Source organism: Marmota marmota, unplaced genomic scaffold (assembly GCF_001458135.2).
Source record: "Marmota marmota marmota unplaced genomic scaffold, marMar, whole genome shotgun sequence".
NCBI classification, from domain to species: domain Eukaryota; kingdom Metazoa; phylum Chordata; class Mammalia; order Rodentia; family Sciuridae; genus Marmota; species Marmota marmota.
Window position 1 is genome coordinate 8,071,323 of NW_025999968.1, and position 24,913 is coordinate 8,096,235.

A 24,913-nucleotide genomic window follows, 5' to 3' on the forward strand; every position below is an offset into this window, starting at 1 on the left:
ATTGTCTAATTCTATATTCTAATTCAGAGGTTGGTTACCTGTGGTGGAATATTGTTGTCTGCTTGTTTTTTCATGGCCTATGAACTAAGAATGATTTTACCTTCTTAAAGGGTTGTAGAAAACAAGCAAACATCATTAGCCACCAGAAAAATTAAAATAACAAACACAATGAGATACTGCTTCATAGCAGGAGAGCTACAGTAAAAAAAGAGAAAATAATAAGTGTTAGTGAGGATACACAAAAATTGGTACAGTACAGTTCCTTAAAATGTTAAACCATAGAGTTGCCATAGGCTATAGCAAGCCCATTCCCTGATGTATATGCAAGGAAAATAAAACTTATGTTTGAACAAAAAACTTGGCACAAATGTTCATAACAATATTATTCATAATCATAATCTCTCCAAAGTGCAAATAAACTCAAATGTCCACCAGCTGATGAACAGATAAAATGTGGTGTATCCGTACAATGGAATATTATTTGACCATATGAAGAAATAATATGTGTTGAAACATGGAAGAACTTTAGAAATACTATGCCAAGTGAAAGAAGCCTGTCACTAAGGATAACAAATTGTACGTTTTCTTTTATATGACATGTCCAGAACAGGCAAGTTTTACAGAGACAGAAAGTAACGTTGGCTGCCAGGGATTTGAGGGAAGGATGTATTAAGGAGTAACTGTCTGAATGTGCATGGGTTTCTTTTGAGGGTGATAAAACTATTTTAGAATTTATTGTGGTAATGCATGCACCAGAACACTGAATTTAACATTTTAAAAAAGTGAATTTTATAATATCTCAATAAAATAATATTTTTAAAAAAGTGGTTCCTAGACTTGGGATTGCACATACCAGTAAAGCATCACCCAAATTTAGGAATATACCACAGATACCTAACTTGTTTGTTTTGGGTAAAAAAGAACATGTATTGACCATCTACTATCAATATAAAGTTTATAAAAGAAAGGAAATTTTAATGCCTAAGATTTAATCAGCAATGAAGAATAATTTTTAACTGGAATGAATGTAGCTTCACTAAAACAATATTATGAATTTTCATAAATAAACTACAATATATAACTTACCTTGTTTTAAAAAGCATTTTTATATTGCTTGAAGCATAAAAGCACGTGTCATTATTTTAAAAAAAGACTCAAGTATAGAAATAGTTAACATAGAAGATGTTATTTAAGTCTTGAGTTTAACAGTTATATAATTAGGTTATGTGTTTTAATGATTGATTTATTGATAATGTAAAATAAAAAAAACTGAATGGATAAAACACTTTATTCAAAACATGTAAAGAATGATATATTCAAAACTCCAAAAATAAAAGACAATTTCTGGTAACTTAAAAATAAAGAATATCTAAAAAAACTTCACATTAACATCTATTTAAAATACAATCTCAAATTCAAGGCTAATCTTTGACTTTCTCTATTTTACAACATCTGAGCTAGAATCTATCTCCCTCTTTACCTATGTATACTGTTAAGTAACTGTTTCAGTTCTAAAACTGAAAAATATAACTTAGGACAAGAAAGAATACATACTATTGATCACTTTCTAGACACCAAAATAAAAAGTTCAAGTGACTAGAAACTAATTTTCACTATGAAAAAGAAGTTAGTAAAACATTGCTTTTGAAAACAGTGGGTGGATTAGTGTTCTGATTTGAGCGATACAAATACTTATTTCTACTTGAGGACACTCCATATCATCCACTATGAATTTATATAGTACAGGACATTTGCAAAAAGCCTTCGCCCCATTTGTTAGTCAGGACTCAGGACTCACAATACCTAGCTGCAGTGAAATAGCTGAATTAACTTCTGCTTACACAAGGAAAACTAAGGCACAGGGGAGACTTTGCCAGTGCCAGAGCAAGACCTCATTTGCTTCTGGCTCCTTGTGGGAACAGCAAGCTAGATGCTCCTTTGCGTCAAGGACATTAATTTACTCAATGGCAGGAATAAAATTCCTGGAATTCGTTGTGGGGGAATTCATTTTGGCTCCATAAGTAAAAAAGTTCAGAGCATGGATAAGGCAGAGGTTTCAACAGGCAAAAGGTTAGTGGGGAGAAAGCTAAAATGAAAATAAAGACTCCTTTCAGTCAGAGATCATTTTTCAGAAATAAAAACAGCAAAACAAGAATAGGAAAAAAAATATCTGAGGAACTGTAGTTTCTCTTTTCTAAGCCAAGGGGCTTTTATAAAAGCACTTTCAGAGAAGGATCTCTCTTGAAGATAACCCTTATATATCTTATCCTCCCCCATGGCATAAACCCCTATGAGTCAGAGAGCACTAACTTACAGGATAAAACTGAGAAGTAAAGAAGTTAAGAGGTTAAGACCCATGAAGAGTGGATATGCTGGAGCAGATGTTGTGTCTTAAAGCATTGGCTTAGAAATAGAAACAGAAGGTAGAGGATAAACAGAAACTTTTATGGATAGACAAGTGGGATAATTCAGGGATCCAGTAGCAATACCAGCTACTTAACTTTTTAAAAAATTTTTTTATGAAGGATTTTGAGTTTCAAGTATATAATGAAATCTAAGATGACAAATACTCATCTGAGTATTGAAATGATCAGTTAAAGGAAACATATGCAATAAATTCTCATAAGGCTATGTGAAAAAAGCAGAGGCATACATGAAACAGTGTGGGCAAGTTCTAACAAATACATTTAAGACAAACTGCTGCTGCCTCTAATTTAAAATATAAAGAACAGTGATCCACCAATAAGACTTGAGGAATTTAATTTAGCCTGATCAATATGCTAGGGTGAATTAAAAAAAAAACCTGGTCATTATTGGGAAGATATTGAAAACCAAAACAACAGTGCCCATTCACTTGGAAAACCATGTGCACTTCTGGGCTTCCATAGCTCCACTGTGAGTTATGAAAGGAAATTAACCTTTGGAGGAGACACATAAAACACCTCTTCATGGCTGTCAGATACATATGGAGTAGGGTAGGCCACAGTTCTAAGTCAGTGTAGCAAATCTGATGTTTTGGATTCCCAGGGAGGCTTTCCCTCAAGGTCTCCTCTAATCAACTTTCACAGTTAAATCCCATGCCATGGAAATAAATACAAGCAGTGTAGGTCATGATACCAAGGATACTGCTGGGCTATGGGGGACTGGTCAAAGAAACTTCAAATGGTAGTGCTGGGAAAAACCATAAGAGGGCAACTGTTTGTTCATCCATCTTTAGAAGAAGCAAAAGATTGACTATAAGGCTGCTTTTGGTTTATCAAAGAGTATATGGGGTGTCAACTATGATCTAATAATAACTTTAAGTACAAAAAGGTATCTCCACTTGATCTGCCTCCTGTGTAACTCCTGTGCTTCTGGCAGCTGTAAACAACATAGCTGTAGAACAGAAACACCAGAAGACGGGGCCTGGCCCAGTATTAATTCATGGAGATGTTGTTCTTTTCCATAAGTTTACAAGACACTGATATTCAGAAAACCTGGTTCTCTGAAACTCAAGCATTTAACACTAAATTTACAGCAGGAAGATAAGAACATACCTAGTCACTTGATATAGATAATAGCCTTAGGTCCCAAACACTGATTGGGAACAATGGAATAGATTTATTCATAACCAACAGAATGGAGAATGTTTTATTTGTCAATAGTAGTTTTTCTTCTTTCTGAGATTCAGAGGGAACTTCTATATCATGGTTCCAATTGATAATTTATGACAAAAAAGATGAATAGTTTCTTTGAATTATTTTACATTCTCTTATTCTAGTCTACTCAGTTTCAAACTTCTAAAATTGAGTTGAAACTTGAGTAGAGGAGAATAATTAATACAGAAATGGTCATACAGTAGTAATAAACATGTTATTTTACAAATTTAGGTGGGCAATGGAAATTTAAATATACCCCTCCCCCTTTCTCTTTCTCTCTCTCTCTCTCACACACACACACACACACACACACCCACACACACACCCCTGTGGGGAGAAGGGGCAAGCTGTCACTAAGAATAAATGCCAATAAATTTTCTTCAGCAAGTAGTTGACTTTAGAGGTATGTAAACCTGAGAAATCCTTATAAAATCATGTTACATTTAATACAATGTCTTGAAATTGGGAATGTTAATCAGTCTTTATGTATACTTTGCGGGTAGTTGGTTGGTTAACGTTCGAAGTATCCCAATCAGGACTACACACTCCAGGGGCTTTAGCATTTGAAAAACTGTTCACTTCAGAGATTATTTGTCTGTAGTTTAATACCAGAGACCTTGTTAATAAGTATTTTCAAAAGTCAAATTAGTGGCATTAAAGCTATGTGGAATGGCCTAAGTAGTATAGGGCACTCCAGCTCTCCATGAACAAGCCTGACCTAGGATTCCTAACTCATCCTGTGCAAAAGTCAAATGGTCTACTGGCTGCCTGGCTGAAACTGCTGGGATAGTTGGATTTACTTCTAATAACTCTTTTAGGTAGGATGTCATTAGAATACCTTAAAGGACAGAGATAGACTCTTTTCAAGCTTACAGGACAGGTTGGATGGCTGTTCTGGTGACTACTTGCTTACAAACACACATGACACAGTGCTTAGCTAAGACCTGAGTCCAGTGTAAAAAATCACCTGGTGAGGCTGGAGGAGAGGTAAAGCCCTCCCACCACCAGTTATTAGAGGGTACTAAAACACCCAATAGTTGTAAATGCCCAAATTGGCAGAGGCCAGCTTATCACTTGGTTTGATGAGAGAAACCCATGCATTTCAACAAAGGTAACAAGATTAATCCAATTATAACCTATAGTTTAATAAGCTTGCAAGTATTATTTTTTAGTTAGTAGGAATGAAAGTCTGTGGTTCTATAAGGTCTGCTGAAGCATGATGGATGAATGCCTTGCCAGTCAAAAGCCAGAAGGAGACAAGCACAGAGCTGAGCCACAGGTGAGTCCCTGACATTTCTACTTCACACCCTTTCTATTCTTCTCCTAGTTTTCTACCAAAGGCACCTCTTTTTATCTGTACACAATACCAGTGTTACCACCTCTGGGAGTTCAATGAAAGTGAGAAAAAGAAACAGAGCAATAAGTATATCAAAGAACTACCTTGAGGAAGGATGTCAGAGAAGTTTGTGCCCACCAACACCCAATCAAGTAGGATGGAATGGGTTTGAGTTTTGGTTGTTATTTTGTAGCTGTGGATATGAGAGCCTTTCTGAATATTTAGAGAACATCAAACCTAAATAAAAAATGAGCATATCCACTTGTTTTCACCTTAATATTTCTTATAGTTTTCTTTCATGATCCTTCCTATACCTCTGCTTAAAAATGGGGAAAAAATCAAGCCAACTATATTTCCTAACACCAAAAGCAGATTGGAAAAAAAGTAATAGCTGACTGATGATAAGCATGACCTATGGTGGTGGCCTGGTGTGGAATGTGAGCCTGTCTGTCCCCCTGAGGGCTCTTGGAAAGAGGACAAAACAAGAGTCTGGTCCTATCCAATGAGGTAATTCATGTAAGGTGCTTGTTCTGGAACCTAGTTCATACTATGCACTCAATAATGTTAGCTGTTAGCAGTAACTGGTAAAACAAGAACCACCACTAGTTATAGCAACATGCATTTTTCCATTCTAGCTAAAGCTTAAAATCTACAATTCAGAAGTGAGACTTTCCATAAGGGAAATACTTATTATAGTCAAAGTAATGTCAGCTACTTGCAGTTAGCTATACTTGAATTAGGTCAAATTAAAATTTCATGTTGCTACTTGGTTCTTTCTGGGGACATTAGAGTTCTCTAAATGCTGGTAAGTGTGCCAGACATTGAAGTTCAATATACAATAGAGTGAAAGGCATTTGTTGGTTTGGAACCTTATAATTTCCTGTCCATGATCTCCTTGTTTAATTCTCAGGAAGATATTATAATCTGCTTTATGGAATAGACAACTGATGCCCAAGACAGGTTAAGTGACTTTCCCAATTTTCCATAGTAAAGGGTAAAGCTGGGAGTAGAACCTGTTCTTTTCAACCTCTACATTCTAGGGAATAAGATATTTGAAGGCAGTCTTAACTGTATATAATGAATAGCACCAGGAAATCAGGGCAGGAAGAGACTGAACAATGATGGGAAAAAATGCATTTTAAACTACCATGAAAGAGGACTTAGGAATTTTCTCAGAAGGATGAAGAAACTGTCCTGTGTCTTGTAAACAAGATCACAGAAAACAATAAGAGAGCCAGCTCATTTAGTTTGCTGTATACCACTTTACACTCTACTATGTGCATGTTGTAGCAAAGCCCAGCACAGGTAAGAATTGTATATTATTATGTGCCCCCAAAAGCACGGACTTCTACAAATGTAGAACATATAAAAATCCTAGGAATAGGGAAAACTATTATAGAAGAGATAATAAGTCTCTGCCATTTAATTCTTGTCCTGTCATGTTAGGCTGATCCTAGGTGATGCAGATGCTTCTTCCTATTAGTGTGGTGTGCAAAGAACCCAGTGTTTTGCTCTTGCAGTAACAATGCAAACTCCCAGGGATGGGCTACATATAAAATAGGCAATAAAGGCTGTGTTTAAGGTGAGTGTATACCTTTCCAAGTGCTATGAAGATTTATTTCTAGCACAGTGTATTTTAGTAAACCAGTCATGGTATCTAATATCAGCTGTATATTATATCCCTAAACCTCACTCATGGACATTTAAAGTCTAACTTCCAAATTTAAAAGGCATCATCAGGCAGTCTAGGCTCTAAATTTGGAGATCAACAGCCTAATTTTGAATAGCATTATTTTAGTTCAGAGGTCTAGTTGATCAAACCCTTTAAAACTCTTCTCAATTTAGTTGTTTTCAGAGAGAGAATATGATAGGCACCAGAATAACCTCTTATATGACCCATGCAAAGGGTCAATGGCTGTAAAATCTACCAGTTTGTTCAAGAAATATCAGAGCTGACTGAAGGCAAAGAGGATACTCAGCTAGTTGGCTTCAAGAGAGATGTCTACATCCTGAAATTTCTTTTCCATAACTACATGAAGAATGTGAAAGGCAGACAGTGGTCCCTCTTGGGAAGGTGCTGAAGAAAGGACAAAGGACTCCTGAAGCCCAGTGCTTCTGAATCCCTTTCTGTGGTACAAACGAAGACATCTGTACTTTGGGTTCACAGTGTGCTTTTTTGAAGTTAATTCAACAATCGTTTCCCCAATAAGTCCCTAGAAACCATTCCCAGTACTTAAGGCATTTTTAAAGCTTTGTAAAGGAGGTAATGCACCACCACAACCCCCAGTATTTATAAAACACTTTGCTGTCACAGAGAGCTCTGAACAGTCATCTTATTTTTGAAAAACAATGCAAGGATTCCTATACCTTCAGCTACACTCACTCAGTGATGGCATTCCAAGCAATAAAGTTGATTATCTTCTTTGTGACAGAGGCAGTAAACTCTAACTCAGAGGTAGCACAGTGATTCTGCAATAAGAGTCATTGGAGTTTTACCCTTTGATGCTCTACATCTATTGCCTTTAAAATTGCCAAAGATTTGAGTTGGAATTTAAGCTTCCTATTCCCCAGAATTATTGGTCCCTAGGTAATGGAGGGAGAATGTATTACTACTGTAGAACAATGAAGATCATTTGTCTGACAACGCATGGAACTGAAAGAGGAAAACACACTCAAACACAAACTAAAGCCAGTACAACATGAATCATAAAGTTTCTTTGGTATCTCATTAGAAATCTAGGTTAATGTTCTCCTTTCCCTTTGCTATGTTAGGTTGGGAATGTGCATTATTTTATTTCAGTGCTTCTGATACTCTTCCCTAAGATATAACAAGCTTATAGTGTTTTTTATACCTGTGACACACCTCTAATCTTCCAGGATACACAGTAAATCTATATTTTCCTTCAGATGTGAGAAGTCAGTGATGGGCATTTGCACATGTACCTGTGATCCTTCTGTCTGTGCTCACCCACTGTAATTACTACTGTTAATCCCCACGATGGAAAGTTGGCAAAGGGAGAGGAAGAAACTCCCAGAAGACATTTCAAGACATCAAAGTTTAAAGGATGCCCTGGTAGATAAGTCACTATATTGTTTTTTTTTTTTTTAGCATTTTTTTACCCTTCTCAATGAGGTAAAGTATGGGAGGAAGAATATAGGACATGTGGGTTTAGTACATATGCTATATTAAAGTGGTTTTATTTTTTAAAAAATTAATTTTTGAATTTTTCACCTGACTTTTAAGAGCAGGAGTTCTTTCAGGTGATTTTCCAGTAGGCTTTTCTGAGGTAGATAAAACATGGAAGGTAAGCAGTATGAAGTATGCAGGAGAGCTAAAGCCCATGTGGACTGATATTAGTTGGAAAGAAATTCCAGAAGTGAAAGCTGAGTATAATCCTAGAGAAAAGTGGGGACAAGGAGAAAGGCTGTATACCATTTAGGCAGGGATTTTAGAAATTAATCGGTGGAAAATGGGCTAATCTGGTAAAAGTACAGGACTGTGGGAACTCGACAGAGCAATAGGCAAACTTTTGTTACATACAGCTAGTCTCAAGTAGGCAGGTAATAGCAAGAACTGTGGATCTGCAAGACCTTACTGACAGAGAAGGGACATATATCACCATGACAAGGCTATTTAAAAGCAACTGACAGGATTGAAGGTTTAATTGCCTTTTGTTATTGTTGTTTCTGGATAAAGAGCAAATCTTGCCTCTTTCCTCAGGCCTTTTACACAGGTATTGTAATTTCATTAAGCATGTCAGGGAAATCTAAATCCCAGCTAAACAATCAGTGAAATGGATTCTGAACTCATTTTTCCATCCCTTTGAATTAGAGATGAACAGGCTGGCCTGCCTGAGACCCGGCGAGTTTAATACTACCAGCTGGGGCCTTTCTTTCTGGAGAATGACTACAGTCATCACAGGCAGATGCTGCACTTCCAAATGAACATGCCATTGTAGGCCAAATGTTAGTAGTTAAACACCATCATCACTGAACCACACAAGGCGACAGTCAAGTTCACAAACACAGCTGGTGGTTAAGAAACCCTTAATGAAGGAAAGAAATCTGCTATTAGCTCCAAGTCATTCATCAAGACTTCCAATAGAGTTAGATTGGGATGGGTTATACTAGAGAGAATAAAATAACAACTGGCCTCAGTTTCTCTCCCCAATCTAATAATAAACATTTGTTAGAACAACCATTGGTAAAAGAGGAAAATCACACATAATGTTCTCGTGGGTTGATGTAGACTCTCTTGGGGTCGTTGTTTTGATGATGTTTGCTAGGGCTCCGGTCTTGATAGCACATCTGATTGTAAAGGGGGTACATTTGCTGAATCCCATCTTCTCCTGCTGGGTTCTCATCATCAAAACTCTTGCTATTTAGTCCATTCTAAAAATTCAAACATTGTTTACATTAGCAGAGAAGTTTGTTTGCATTTTTCTATCACTTTGGGGGGAAAAATAGACAAAAATAGAATTCATTAAAATCTGTGTCCCTGATTCATAACCCGATGAGGAATTGAATGGCAAGGTAAAGTTCAACAACTTATCATTTTCCAATCATCTGTTGCTTACAATACCTGAATAAGAATGGTGGCAGGCTCTTAAATACAAAATTGCAACTGAAGGGGCCTGTGATTGGTTTTAGGTTTTGAAATTAAGAGTTGGTATCAGGTAAGATAAACTGGAGAAGAGCAAGGTTATGAACTTCAGGAGTCTCTCAAGCAAGGCTCAAGCTTAGAATTGACACATGATATATAAGCAGAATTAAAACAAAAAGAAACCTCAAAATTCAGCACTGAGGAATTAGGGAAAGGACACAGCAAAATGAACTGGCACTTGACCTTATGCCTGACAACACTGAGAATAAAAAAGGCTGCCCAAAATATCCTTTTGTCTTGGCCTTTCTTTCAGGCTTGACCTTGAGCCACAGTTGACTTGTACAGTAAAATTAATTCCACATGATGCTCTGTGGTGTATCTGGTACAGACTCCTCTGCCTGGTGACTGGTTTCATAACATCTGATTACTTCTGAAATTACTTAGAAGTAGTTCTTAGATTACTTCTAAGAGTAAGGAAGCTCAAGGTCTTTACCAAATCATAGCACAGGCACTCTAATAGAGAAGAGATGAAAAAAACGGACTTTTGTGGACATCCAATGATATTTTAATACGCATGTGAGTAACCAGCTCTAGCTGGGCAGATCCTGACAACATGGCCATGCTACTTACAGAGTGTGGGAGACTGCAAATTTCTCTTTCTTTTTTCTGAGTCTGCAAAGGCAAGTGGTCAGTCTGGAAGAAGAAATAAAAAGACAGGCATTTTAAAGCAACAACACATGGTGAAACATTTCAACCAATACCAGGAAGACTCCTATTTTTAAAAGAGCCAATCGTGTTTTAAGTGTCTACCAATTAAGCAAAATGATGTTCCACAGGAGGATGGAAAAAGCAACTACACACTCATTCTCTCTCCCACCTCCCCTCTCGGCTCCAGACTTGTTTTACAAAGAAAAACATACAGAACATCTGCTGCAGAAACTTTATATCTTACTTGAAAGCTCAGCTAGGTTTTCTGCCCTTTCCCAGGAGGGACATTTTTTTCATTAGTAAAGTAGTTTGGGGGTAGAAATGAAACATTAAAGATTTCATATATATATATATATATATATATATATATGTCATCCTCATCTTCCTTATTACTCCCCCATACCCAATCCCACAGATTATGAAGGGGTTCATCTCTTTCAAATCTCAGAGGGTCTTTCTCAATTTCCCTCTGCCTTCCCAATACATACCTTACACATGTTAGACCCCACTTCAAATACCATAATTTTTTTTTTTTGATACCAGAGATTGAACCCTGGAGCATTTTACTACTAAGTCACATTCCCAGCCTTTTTTTTTTTTTTTTAGACAGAATCTTGTTAAGATGCTTAGGGGCTCACTAAATTTCTGAGGCTGGCTTTAAACTCGTGATCCTCCTGCCTCAGCCTCCCAAGCTGCTGGGATTACAAGCCTGCGCCACTGTGTTTGGCAAATATCATATCTTTGTGAAGCCTGGTACAGCATCCTCAGGCATCTATAATCACAATAATTTATTTGCTTGCTTGTCTTCTTTACTAGACAGAATTCTGGAAACATCTTACAAAACACTATCTCACCTAATCTATCAATAATTCTACAAAACTGGTATCTTTATTTCACAGGTGACTAAATCTGAGGCTCAGAGTGGTTAAGTAAGGCATTTCCCATCTACCGGGATATGGTAGATTGTGATTCAAACATGGTTTTATCTGATTCCAAATCCCATAGTCTTATATCTACTGCTTCCAGCTCAGTGTCTGGAAATTGCATGAATGAAAAACATGTCTGAATGTGACAGTGGTAGGCCCCTGTTAGCATGGTCTGTACTTCACTATCTTTGCTTATGCTGTCCTTTTGCCCCTTAAGCACTGGCAATTGATATACTACCCATCCATCATGGCCCAACTAAAAAGTAATCCCTTTTTCCACAATCTCTCCTCACAAGCCCTGTTAATCTTTTTACTCCCAATTTTCCAACTGTTCTTGTCTGTACCTTTTATAGCACATATCGTCTGCCTTGCTTTACAGTCCCAGTGTCTGTATCTTTCAACTCCAGTAGATAGTGAGCCTGTCTTGACCATTGCTAGGGTCTGAATATTTGTGTCCCCCAGCCCACCACCCACCCCAAATTCACATACTGAAATCTCATCTCAAAGTGACGGTTCAGGAGGCAGGAATTCTGCGAGGTGATTAGGTCATGAAGAAAGGGCCTTCATGAAGGGGATTAGTGCCCTCACAAGTGGCCAAAGAGATCAGAATTTTCCCTTTCTACTATGTGGGTTACAGTGAGAAGATGGCCATAACACAAAGAGGGTCCTCAGACCTGAATCTGCTGATATCTTGGACCTCTCAGCCCACAGAACTAGAAGAAATAAATCTCTGTTGTTACATGCTACCTACCTTGTAGTATTTTGTTATAGCAGTCCAAATAGACTTTGATAGTTACCTCTAACCCCACACTCTAGCAGAGGCTTCTGAAATACTAAGAAGTGAATAGTTAATGAATTGACTGGAATCTACCATCAATTCTTGATACCCTATGTCAAGGTTATCCACATTACAAATTATGACAATTTTGTTGCCCTAGTCATATTCAGCATGATTGTAGGGTGCTTTACACATGAATAGTTGATACTAACTAGATAGGACCAGCTTCATAAATGTGTGACCAGGCACACAGAAACCTGAAGTGGTCATCTTAGAATTTTTAAATTACTTTATTATAAACTTATATTTTTAAATGACTTAATAAACAAAGGAGCTATTAAATAATAGACTTTAGGGACATGTAGTCTTAGCTCAAAGACATTTTGCCTCCTGATGCTATTCCTGGCTGTTCCTCTCCCACCCTAGTGCCCAGGTCTCACCAAGCACTCCTCTTCCAACCACTGCTGCCCTCCACCCTAGCAGGGGTCAGTGCACTAGTTCAGGGAAGCTTAGGGTCAGGTGTACATGGAGGTACATGGAGGCCACATCCCAGTGAAAACAAATCTCCCACTCATCCCCAATCTAGGTACCTAATATTGCCATCCAGATATTTCTTAATTTTGAACAAAGTATCTTGCATTTTCATTTACACTAGGCCTCACAACTATGAGGTCAGTCCTGCTCCAAGGAAAACAGACTTGTTAAAAAATACTTCAAGATAAAATTAGCATTTTCTTTTGTTTCTTCTCTTCACTGTTTTGGATTATCCCTGTAGTTGTTTCACTTTCATTTTAATGTGGATAATTAAGAAATGATTCTATATCACTCATAGTTGAATCTTATTTGATAAGAGGCAGAGGAATTAGAAGCTTCCCTGCAGAGAGGATACGTGTGGAATTTCTAAGCCACTAGAGTTAAAGTACTCTTTCTGAAAAGGTAGCTGTGTTGAGAGCCACAGCCGAAGGGGCCCCAGCAAACTTCCAGCTGCCAGCAAACTTCCAGCTGCTGGCTGATGATTGGCTCACAGCGGCCCCAGCAACATCTAGCTGATTGGCTCCTCTGCGATGATGCTCATTGGGCTGCTTCCCTGCCCTTTCAGACCACGGAGCTGCTCATTGGGGGACTTTTTTGGCTCCGCCCACGTGACCCAGCCAATCGGCCTCAAGAGCAGGAGGATTGTGGGAGGTGGGGAGAAGCTTGGGTGGGAGAGAGAGGCTTGTGGAAAGCCGGTGGTGGCAGTTGAGGCTCTGAGGGTTTTTCCTGAGAGGCTGTTTTGTTTGGTGTGTGTGGTTCTAAAAATAAAGTTAGTTTCTTTTGACAAGTGGCTCCTGATTGTGCCCAGCCAGACTGCGGCATGTCTTAAAAATTAACCTTATTTATAAACTGACTTCTTCCACTTCAAGTATACCCTGTATTGCAATAATAAAACCGAACCATGTTTGTGTTGAGTTTTAGAAGAACAAATTGGTAAAAGCCATCATAACCTGCTATCTCTTTTATCAGCAACAAGGAACCTTTCATAAGGTCATGTCACAGTCTACTCACTCTTTTCTTCATGTCTAATAGTGTGACTCAATTTCTAAGTCTCACAATTTCATAGAAGGGAAAAGCAACCCCTGCTTCCAAAAAGGAATAAGAGTATCTACCAAATGCATGCAACAAATGATTTCTGGTGCTTGTTTGTTCCTTATTTAATGGTCTGCTCATGTGAAAGCGAAAGAAAATAGAAAATAAATCCTGAACACAACCACCTTTGATGGCAATAAGAGGTATCTTCCACTCTGGCCCCTGCCTATTCCTCCTATTTGTGGCAGTGTGTAGAAAGTAGGGATATGGATAACAGTGGAAGAGAAGCACATTGGGGACACATGATGTGGATGAAAGATGTGCTGTTCCCTCTTTACTGTAAAAAATTCCAAATGGTAAATCAACACAACCGGATACAAATTATTCACTTCTTCTTGAACATGCTGTGTAACACCTGCATTTGGTCATCAGTGAAGCACAAAAACAACCTTAAAGTATCCTGAGTAACAAAGCAACACATATAATAATGTTAGGGAACTACAGAGGCTAAAGACTTACTTTGTTTTAATACAACAGATTTCAAAGAGTCATGGGTCTTATGAGTATCAAGGATTGCTATTTTTTCCCTCATGGTAAGAGATATAAAATTAGCCAGAAGTGGTGCATTTAACAAGGAAGGACATGAGAAAGTTTCTAGCTCTGAACAAGAGTAAACAGTGCGTGAGCACTACAAACTATCTTCATGCATACTGACTGGACAGTAAGTGAATGTGCATGGTCCCCTCACCATTTCACCTTCTAATTCTCCATCATTAAATCCCTACAACTCACAGGAGGAGCCTATGAATTTTACAATGTAGAAATAAGATGTTGAATCCTACTGACTTTCCTTTTCAATTAATAAACTTTTTTTTTTAACTATAGGTTTAGGTTCACAGGAAGGTTGAGTAGAAAACATAAAGAGTTCCCATATAGCTTTCCTGTCCCTCCAACATACATACATAACACCACCCCATCAACATCTGGCACCACAGGGGCACATCTGTTATTAAAGACAAACTTTCATACACACCATTATCCCTTAAAGTTTAGATTACAGAGTTTACTCTCATGTTGTACCTCACATAGGCTTTAACAAATGTATAATGACATGGATCCACCACTGTAGTATCTTGTAGAATAGTTTCACTGCTCTTAAAGTTACTTTTGCTCCACTTATGCATCCTTTCCCATCTACCCACTCCTGGAAATCACTATGCTTTGCTGTCTCCATTGTCTGTATTATCCAGAATGTCCTATAGTTGTAATCATTCCATATGTAGCCTTTTCAAGTTGGCCTCTTTCACTTTATAATACTTAAGGTTCCTCCATGTCTTTTTGTGGCCTGATAGCTCATTTCTTTTTAGCACTAAATAATGTTCCATTGTCTGGATGTACCCATTTATTCATTTACCTATTAAAGAGCATCTTGGTTGCTTCCAAGATTTGGCACTAATGAATAAAGCTACCACAAACATCTATGTGCAGATTTTGTATGGACACAGGTTTTCAATTCATCTGGATGAAAATCAAGGAGCATAGTTGAGGGATTGTGTAGTAAAAGAATCCCTAGTTTTATAAGACATTTTCTTCCAAAGTGAGCATACCATTGTGCATACCCACCAGGAATGAATAGAGAGTTCTGTTGCTCCATATTCTCTCCACTATTTGGTGCTTTTAAAAAATTAATGACCACAGTGTATAAAGTGTCTTACATAATACTTTACCTATGTTTAGTACGTAATATATATGAATAAAACTAATGTTTGAACATTATATATTATTCTATTTTTCTTGTATCTTTTCCTAGAAAGCCTTAGGCTATTCTGAATCTGTAATACATATTTTGATTTCCCTACTTAATGTACTAGACTGCAGCTATTTCTGTTGAACTACAATCTATATTCACTCTTCAGATTTACTGAAGTCATGTGGACTCTCATTCCTGGTTTGTAAAGGCAACATTGGCTTTTTGTGTTTGATTTGTTGTCTTAGTAAACATTTTACTTTCTCTGACCCAACAAATATGCTAGAACTTCCATTTTTAGTATGTATTATATTTTACTCCACTTCTGTATAGATAATGTTTTTAAATCCCATAAGCATAGCTTTCAGAGTTAAGGTTTATTTTCAGTGATGACAGACCTCTCAAGCTGCTTATTGTTATGGGGCCTACAAAAACCCAGGAAGTGCCGCTTGCTTTGAAAGTGGAAAATCTTCAAACCAGAGTCTTTTGGGGACTGTTGCCCCCATTGCTGAATTTAAGTCTTTCTGGGCTTTAATTTTCCTTCATAATTTCATCCTCTAAAAGTTCTATATTTCCTTTATTAGGACTATACTTCCCCTGTCTTCTTAAGCTTTTCCCTAACACGCACCCTCTCCTGGTCAGTCCTAACTGACATTCACCTTTTACAGGAGTTTCTGAAGCCTAGAGCAGTCAGAACTCCTGCTTCCACCCATCTGTTGGGACCTCCACACTCTTCACTTTGTGGACTCAGGTACCTAGATCACTGCCTTCTCCCTCTGCTCATGCCATCACTTTCAGTGACCTTGATGTTCACAGAGATGACTCATCTTATGCTCCCATCCCATTCTTTGATCTTTGTCTCTACTTGAGCATATCACTCCCACACCAAAAAGAATCTCTTGTCATGTTCTGAAACTTTAGGCCTCTGCTCTCTCATTGGTCTTGCCACCAATTCCTTCTTCCCGGTTTACAGACCTATCCAAGCTTCTCTCATCTTAAAAGAGAAATGAAAGGACAGTATATTTTAAAACACTGAATTCCAAAATCCTTTACACATCCCTCCTAATCCTCAGCTTTACAAAATATCACAAGCTCACACCTTCCTGCACAAGGATCATCATCTCCCTTCAGTTCCTAAGGCTCTAAGTGAAGGTGTAGTCTTGCACCCCATGTGTAACTGGTTGGTCCTCCAGTGCTGCCTTCCATTTTCAAGCATTTGCTAAGCTTCCCTGTCACATCCCTTGGTAATTTTCCACTGATAATTATGTCACATCAGACATAACTAAATATTTTAATGTGGACTAACTACTTTTTATAGAAAGAGTATGTTATATGAAGAATGCATGAATAATGAATGTTACTTAATTACTTTGATTTTGTATGAATTCTTGTTCAGTCTCTTAGAAAAATGGAACAAATTGCCATACACTGGTCTCTTATGCCTGTCAAGAAATCCTGAACCCTTCATAATTCAACACTTTATATTACTTTTTCCTTTTAGTTTTATTTGTGCTTTCCAATTTCATTACTGACCAGGTGAATCATGTCCCCCTCTCTCTTTTTTCCCCTACCTGGTCACAGTTTCATACCTAGGGTTCATGTTCAAATAACTTTCCAAATGACTCCAAACAGAAGTTTCTGGAATTACTGAGCTAGAGAAAACCTTCTTCTGGTCTTTTTTGTTCAAGATGCTGTCTATCTGTTGGCATCTGAAGGGCTTCTGACTATCAGCATGCCTTGTCCTGTATGTCTTCCTTGTGCTGACCAGTAATGCCTTTTTACTTCTGCTACCAGTTGTGATGGAGAATTAAGACAAGAGTAGCCTTTGCGTCATAAACTGCCTCAAGGCAAAAACTGGGCAAAGTGAATAAAATGATAGTTTTCAGGCACTGGACAACATGCTGCACAAGACTGGGACCTCTAGGAAACACACACACACACACACACACGCACACTTTTCTGACTTTTTCTGCTGGCATGTGAAGGTCACGAGGTTTTGCTGAGCTCAGGACACAGAATTCAGCATTCAGGTAAGTTGAGGTGGCTGGAATCTGTAGGGCATAGTACTAAAGAGAGAGCCTCACACAGAAAAAGCTCCAGAAACTTGCATAGCTTTAACTGCATTTATTCTAACATTCTTGCCTACTAATCCCCTTGGCTGTATATTAAGCATGGACAAAATACAGAACTACAAGTGGAAAAAGAGAAAGTACTAGAAAGCTGTTATTTTAATAACTATAAAAGCTTGATTAAAATTTGGTGACATTTAAGTTCAAGCCAGCCAAAGTGGAAAATCCTCTCTACATGTGAGACTGTATAGGTTCCATTTTCTTTTTGTTACTATAACAAAATAACAGAGCCAGGAGACTTTATAAATAAAGTTAGTTCATGGTGACTTGAGGTTCTGGGGTTGCAAGGTTGAGGGGCTGAATGTGGTGATGACCTCTTTATTGGCAGAGTGTTACCATAGCCCAGGGCATACATAACATGGCAAAAGACAAGAAGTATACATGTGAGTGACTGGCCTCAGGATTCCACCACCAGGGCTCCATTCTAATGACCTTATCTAATCTCAATCACTTCCTAAAAGCCCACCTCAAAACACCATAGTTGGTGTACATTTCTTCCCTCTTATTACCTCACAACAGGGATTAAACTTCAACACATAAAACCTTGGCAGACACTCAAACCATATCTAAACCAGAAGAGACTCTCAGTAGAGACTCAGTGTCCTGCCTTTAGAGTAAGGTTAAAGCCACTCTGAAGAACAGGCAATTGCAGACTACAGATTAAAGCAAGGTTCTAGAAGATCAAGCTGATATTCAAGAAAATGAGATGACAGCCAGAAAACAACTTAATTTTTATTAACGAACAACAGCAAAATTAAAAAAAATTGACACTATAACATTAGAATTGTCCAACATCCATTTAAAATTTTCTGACCATGAAATAAAGCAGGAAAAAAAAATTAAGTCAACAGAAAATGAACCCAGAAGTGGTAGATATGATGGAATTAGTAGGCAAGAATGTTAGAATAAATGCAGTTAAAGCTATAAAAGAGAGCATCAAAATAACATGAGAATTTTAACGATGATGAAAAAGACAAAAAGGGAGCTCCTAAAGCTGAAAAAAAATACAGTATCTGAAATTTAAAAAGTTACTAGATATCTTAATAGCAGATCAAACAATGACAAAGAAAAGATCAGTGTACCTGAGGGCAGAAACTATCAATACAAAGAACAGATGGAAAAAGGCCCTCGGTGATCTGGGATTCTGTGATTTATGCAATTATAAAAGGAAAGGAAACAAAAAAAATGTTGAAGACCTGCCAAATTTTTCCAAATTTGATGATTTACAATTCTAACCTCAGTATACACCCAAATGACAAACATAAATAAAACCACTTTAAGTATGTTTCAAATCAAAATTGCTGAAAACCAGCCTTAAGGAGATAAAGATGTATCCAGAAGAAAAAACAAGAGAGTACATGTAGAGAAATACAGTTGAGAATTATCCCTGGCATCTCACCAGTGATGATGGAAGATGAAAACAGAAGACGAGCACCACTAGGACCCTGAAGTACCCAATGAAAAAAAGGTCAAACTAGAATTTTTATGTCTTACAAAAATATTTTAAAAATGAAGGCAAACTAGGAAATGTCCAAACAAAAGCTAAGAGAATTTGTGGTCAGTAGATATGTACCATAAGCAGTCTTCTGGGAAACTTCTTTACATGGAATACAACTGACTCCAAAAATAAAAATTTTCAATTCTGACATTATTTAAAGAAGATACATTATAATTTAAGAAAAAACTAAGAGGAATGGGTTGTCAATTTTGCAACATGGGAAAATTATATGTGTAAGAATAAAGAGAAAGGAAGGAGAAAACAGAAGTAAATATTAAGGTTCATAGATTTTATAAAACAGTACAGTGTTATATTAAAGTAGATTAAGTTAAAATGTATATGCTAAATTCCAGATAAATCACTAAATAGTGAAAACAAATAAGTATAAATAATAATAATAAGTCAAGGGCTGGGACTGTGGCTCAGCAGTAGAGTGCTGACCTCGTATATGCAATGCCCTGGGTTTAATCCTCAGCACCACATAAAAATAAATAAGCAAAATAAAGGTATTGTGTCCAACTACAGCTAATAATAATAATAATAAGAAGAAGAAGTCAATAGGTGAATATAAAAACACATGATTCATCTAATTTAAAAGGTGGCAGGAAAAGAAGAAAAAGGGAACAAAAAACCATTGACAGAAATAGAAAACACATAACAAAATGGTGACTTTAAGTCCAGCCATAGCAATAAATAAGAATGGAATAAATATAGAAATTAAAAGCACAGATTTTAACACTACACAAAAAATCAATATCCAACTACATTGTGATTTATTTGAAATATTTTACATAGATATAGGTAGGTTAAAAACAAAGAGATGAAAAAACACACTAAAATCATAAAAATATTTAAAAACTGGAGTGGCTATAGTAATATCAGACAAAATTACTTCAGAGCAAGGAAAATTATCCAAGATACAAGGAGATCTTTCATAAAGTAATAAAGTGATCAAATTATAAAGAAGACATAACCCAACACTTATGAAGGTGTACATACCCAATAAGAGAGCTACAGAGACACATAATAACTGACATAACTAAAAGGCAAAATAAATAACATTCACAAATATACTTGGAGCTAATACTACTTTCTCCTGTAAGAGGAAAACTTGTGTTTATTCAGAAGGCTTGAATTGACCAACAGGACCTAATTGGCATTTATAGAATACTACAGGTAACAACAGCCGAATACCATTTGATCAGTGCACATGCAGCATTCAATAGTTCAAACCAGATGATGTGCCATATAAGAAGTCTCAATATATTTGAAAAGATTGAAATTCCATATATTATTTTATAGTCATTATTGTCAGAAAAAAATTTATGAGAAATAAGTAAAAAAAATTTCCAAAATTTGTAAATTAAATAATGCATTTCTAAATAATTCAACCAAAAAAGAAATAACAAACCTCTAGATAGGAAATAGGGGTGGGAGAAAAAAGGAGGGAGAAGGCGAATAGCAAGGATGGTGGAAGGAGATGGTCATAATTATACAAAATACATGTATGAAGATGTGAATTTGGTGTCAACATACCATATACAAACAGAGATATGATAAATTGTAGTATAAAGGTGTATTAAGAATTGTAATGCAAAAAAAAATCAATAAGAGAGCTCATGTATAATGGCATAATTTGGTGTGAACATACTTTATTTAGAGTTATGAAAAATTGTGCTGTGAATGGATAATTATGAATGTAATGCATTCCACTATTGTCATGTATGAAAGAAAGAAATAAAAAAAGAAATAACAAAAAAGATAGAAAGTATTTTGAATTTAATGATAATAAAAAAAATCCTAAAATACAAACTTCTTAGGAATTCAAAGTATATTTGCATATACTTCAAATGCTTGCACTAGAAAACTGGTACTTTAAATGAGGTGAAAAAGAAGAAAGTCTCAAATTTTTTTTAATAATCTAAAATTTTTCTTTAAGAAAGTCAAAGAAGAACAACAAATAAAATCCAAAGAAAGAAAAAGGAAAAGGAAGAACAAAGAGTGAACAACCCATAATAATGTACAAACACTGAAGAGAGTAAAACTGATTCTTCGACAAGATCAGAATATTAGAAAACCCCTAGCAAGAAAAACAAGAAAATCAGGTCAATATGAAAATGAAAAACGTGACATTACTGCTGAACCCATATAAATTAGAAGGAAAAAAAGAAATGTGTTATGAACAACTGATGCTAATTAATTTGAACAACCTAGAGGAAATGGACAAAAGTCTTGAAAGACACAAGTACAATCCTTTCCACAAAGAACTTCCTAGTATATACTATCAAAAATTTAAAGAAGGACACATACTACTCTTATATTCTTTCAGCAAATGGGGAGATTAAAACACCTTACATAACTCCTTTGGTGAAATTATTTTCATCTGTATAGCAAAACCAGAGAGATATTACAAGAAAATAAAGCTAAAGATTTTCATTAATTCCCCCAAACTTTACATTGAAATAGCATTCAACAGTTGAATGAGTAAAAAACAAATTATGGTATACCTAATAAAGTAGGATACTTCTCATTAATAAAAATATAAGACTGTACACTAAAAATATGGCATTGTGCTGTACGAATTATATCTCAATAAAATTGACTTTTTAAAAAACTGTCTGTTTCTATCTTATTATAGCAACTCCGTTTATGAAGAGATAAGACAGAATGAGAAGTTATTGTTAGAGTTTGGAATCCACTATGATAAAAATACATAGTAAATTCAATACATTGTAACAAATTGTTCCCTATGCAGAAATTTTTCTGCTACAGTAGCCAATTGCTTATTTGTGTTCTTATAACTGAGTTACTAATCTGTAAAGATATACAGATATGTCTAACATACATAATTCACAAAGTATGGATTCTACAAGGCCTATATGATATTATATGCCTATCTGTGCAGTACCTCTCTGAAACAATTCATAAACCATTATTAAAACTATGGACCTATCTGGGTGCTATAGCTTGTGCCTGTCCCAGTTACTGACAGGCTGGGGTAGGAGAATCACTGAGTTGAGAAATAGGACGTCAGCCTGGACACTACAGCAAGGCCCTTTTTCAAAATACAAAACAATCCCCCACCCCCAAACAAAACAAAACTGTTAACCAAAGGTTGATTTCCCTTTGTTAGGAGAGAGGCCCATGTTGTAGGAGCAATAACTATAAAGACTATTCTACTCAAGCAGAATTTATAACAACATTAATTAGACACTTGTTTAATGTGATACCTAATTGTTATGTTCTCCATGGTAATTATACGTATGGGTAAACTAGTCACATGAATGTCTCTTATTATTATAGTAGACCCTTAGCATTCACAGACTTAACATGGCTGATTTCAAGTATTCACAAATGAGCTTAAAAGGTTTATGACAGGCAGTAATTTGTAATTTTGTGGAGACATAAATTGGAATCAAGACCTGGGAGGTTTTTGTGATAAAGCTAATTATTTAGCTAGTTAACGTACTGAGAGACTACTCAATATCCATCTCTCAGTGTGTCTTTTATTTTTACTCTTATGTATGATTTTTATACAAGAGAGGGTTATTCAGGAATGTAGGGTTTCTGAAAAGTAGGTGAAGTATCCCTCCATAAATGCCAAGGGAGTTGCCATATTATTAATCAAACTTTTTCTTTAAAATTTAAATTTTTTCCTTGTTATTTTTTAGTTAATTCTTAGTTCTCCAGTGTTTGCAATCAGTCATTGTCAAAGCAGGTTGCCATCACACATCTACAAGTTAAACAGGTAATCTGTTCTGAATATTATTCTCTAAGACATGAGATTTATTTGCAATGTCTGAGAGGCTAAGATTCATTTCTATGTGACAGGAGGCTTCTCCTGGTGCTATCACAGAGCAGGTGCTCAAAAAACACCTGAAGTACTACTGAGACACACAATTTGTTCTAACTCCCACTTTTACTCAGGGGTCCTCACCAATGACTTTAGGGCTAGAGAGTTGGGAAACCTGTGCCAGCTGGATAGGAAACTTGAGTCCTGAACCACTACATGCAAAAACAAGGGCAGAAATAGGTTTGAAATGGTTTATGAAAAATGAGTGAATACCATAAAAGCACTAGATCCTTGACACAAGATCTTGTTAAGACTAGGGCCTAGTGTTAAGTAAGAAGAAAAGGGAAGAAAGTTTATAATGTGGCAAGTCAAAGAAGAAATGATCTCATGGCAAATTTTTCAAAGGTAGCCTTAAATCATTAGGTAGAAGAATGATAGATACATTATCCTACAAGTTAACACTGGATTTTTCTCAAGACATCATATAAGTGTAATAGCTTAGTCACTGTTGAAAATGGTTCACCCAAAGGAAGGCAGTGTTCTTATCACTGATAAATAAATTTATTGTTTCTACTGAGTCAACATTCTAGATTTTAATTTTTCAACATGAACCTCAATATGACACCTGTTAATAAAATTTTTTATCTTGGTTTATAGTCCAACTTAATCCTTACATTAAAATATATGAGAAAGTTATACTTCACTTACATTGTAATACGTATGCAAAGTATATAATTAAAATAGATGATAAAAGTGATGGAAAATTATTTACAAGCAACCTAGACACACATAATACAATTTTAAGATGTCCCCATATAAATTCTAGTCATTTACAGGGCAAAAATCAAATGGTTATGCATTCCTATGCACTATTTTCCATAATTAATTAATAATGCACATTTTAACATCAGGATAATATGGCGGTGTCACAATGGTTATCTTTGCTCTTCCACTCCATGCTAATACTATACCTTATTATACCACTCATCTCACGTATCTCCAAATTATCCTATAAGCTTCAGTTTATAGGATATAGATAAACTTCAGTTCAGAGATCTACCTGTTAATGTTTTTCTTCCTCAAACCCAAACATCCTCAAGAAGATGGAGACTGTCTTCTCTGCATCAGACACAGTTATGGCATCTCAAGTCTCTAAATGCAGAAATATCAACCATCACACTATAGCATACTGTTTTGTTAAAAGATGTGCTCTTAGAATAATGGGCCCCAAACAATCTCATTGATGGTTTTTTAAATGTTAACAGTAGAATTTTATCTGCTGAAATAAGAACAAATATCTAATTCCTCCCCAGAGATCATTATTATAGGTCTTCCCAAGTCTCATATTTAATCTAGCATCTGAATTCTTTCTTGGTTTCAAGTATTCCAGATCTACACTTATAATAAATACCAAATAGAGAAAAATTAGGTATTAGCTTTAAAAGGCAAGGGTATAGTAGATAAATGTATACTTTGCTAAAAATGCAACTGTATTTCATATCTAGTTTTTTTTAGAAACTTCATTTTCATTACATTTCAAAATAACCTTTACAATTTCAAAGCAAACTGCGACCCTTAACTTCCAATATGTAAAAAGAAACTCAGTTAAGAACGTCTATGTGGTTAAAAATTTACATCATTCTTAAAACAAAACTAGAAAAGACCTCATAAAATCTTCAGTATTGAACATACTGAGGAGCCTGGAACAATAGGCAATATTCTAACTGCAGAATACTACTTCCCTTGTATTTCTTCCTTTTGAAAGGTGAGACATTTATGAATGATCTTTTCCAATGAGGATGCCACAAAAAGAAAATTAAATACAGAAAGTGTTCAATTCATTTCCTTAATGGCTACTATCCTACTGTAAACCATCTAAGTTCTCCCTTGATTACATTTAATTAATAATTACATATATTTTTCTTGGGATCTTAAATTTAATTGACCAGTATTTTCCTGGAAGAAACAAAATATAGAAAGCATGCACCATTTTTCCTGATAGCCTCAATGACCTAACTTCCTCCTACTAGGCCCCACCTCCTAAGGGTTCCACCACCACCCAAGGGTGACATATGGGGGACCAAGGCTTCAATACATAGGCCTGTAGGGGATACTTGAGATACAAGCTACAGCAGAAGGAGAGAGAGAGAGAGAGAGAGAGAGAGAGAGAGAGAGAGAGAGAGAGAGAGAG

The 24,913-nt window shown here is 36.2% G+C and overlaps 1 protein-coding gene across 1 annotated transcript in view; it reads right to left on the reverse strand.

The window, feature by feature from the left end:
- Positions 1-1,274: 1,274 nt before the first annotated feature.
- The window catches only part of Nectin3 (nectin cell adhesion molecule 3), a 90,652-nt gene continuing 67,013 nt past the window's right edge, over positions 1,275-24,913 (reverse strand). Inside the window, exons 8-9 of the mRNA XM_015478541.2 lie at positions 10,208-10,270; positions 1,275-9,366 (exon numbers count right to left, since the gene is read on the reverse strand). Of these exons, the coding sequence (XP_015334027.2) occupies positions 9,193-9,366; positions 10,208-10,270 (237 nt within the window). The 3' untranslated portion in view covers positions 1,275-9,192. The remainder of the gene's footprint in view (positions 9,367-10,207; positions 10,271-24,913) is intronic.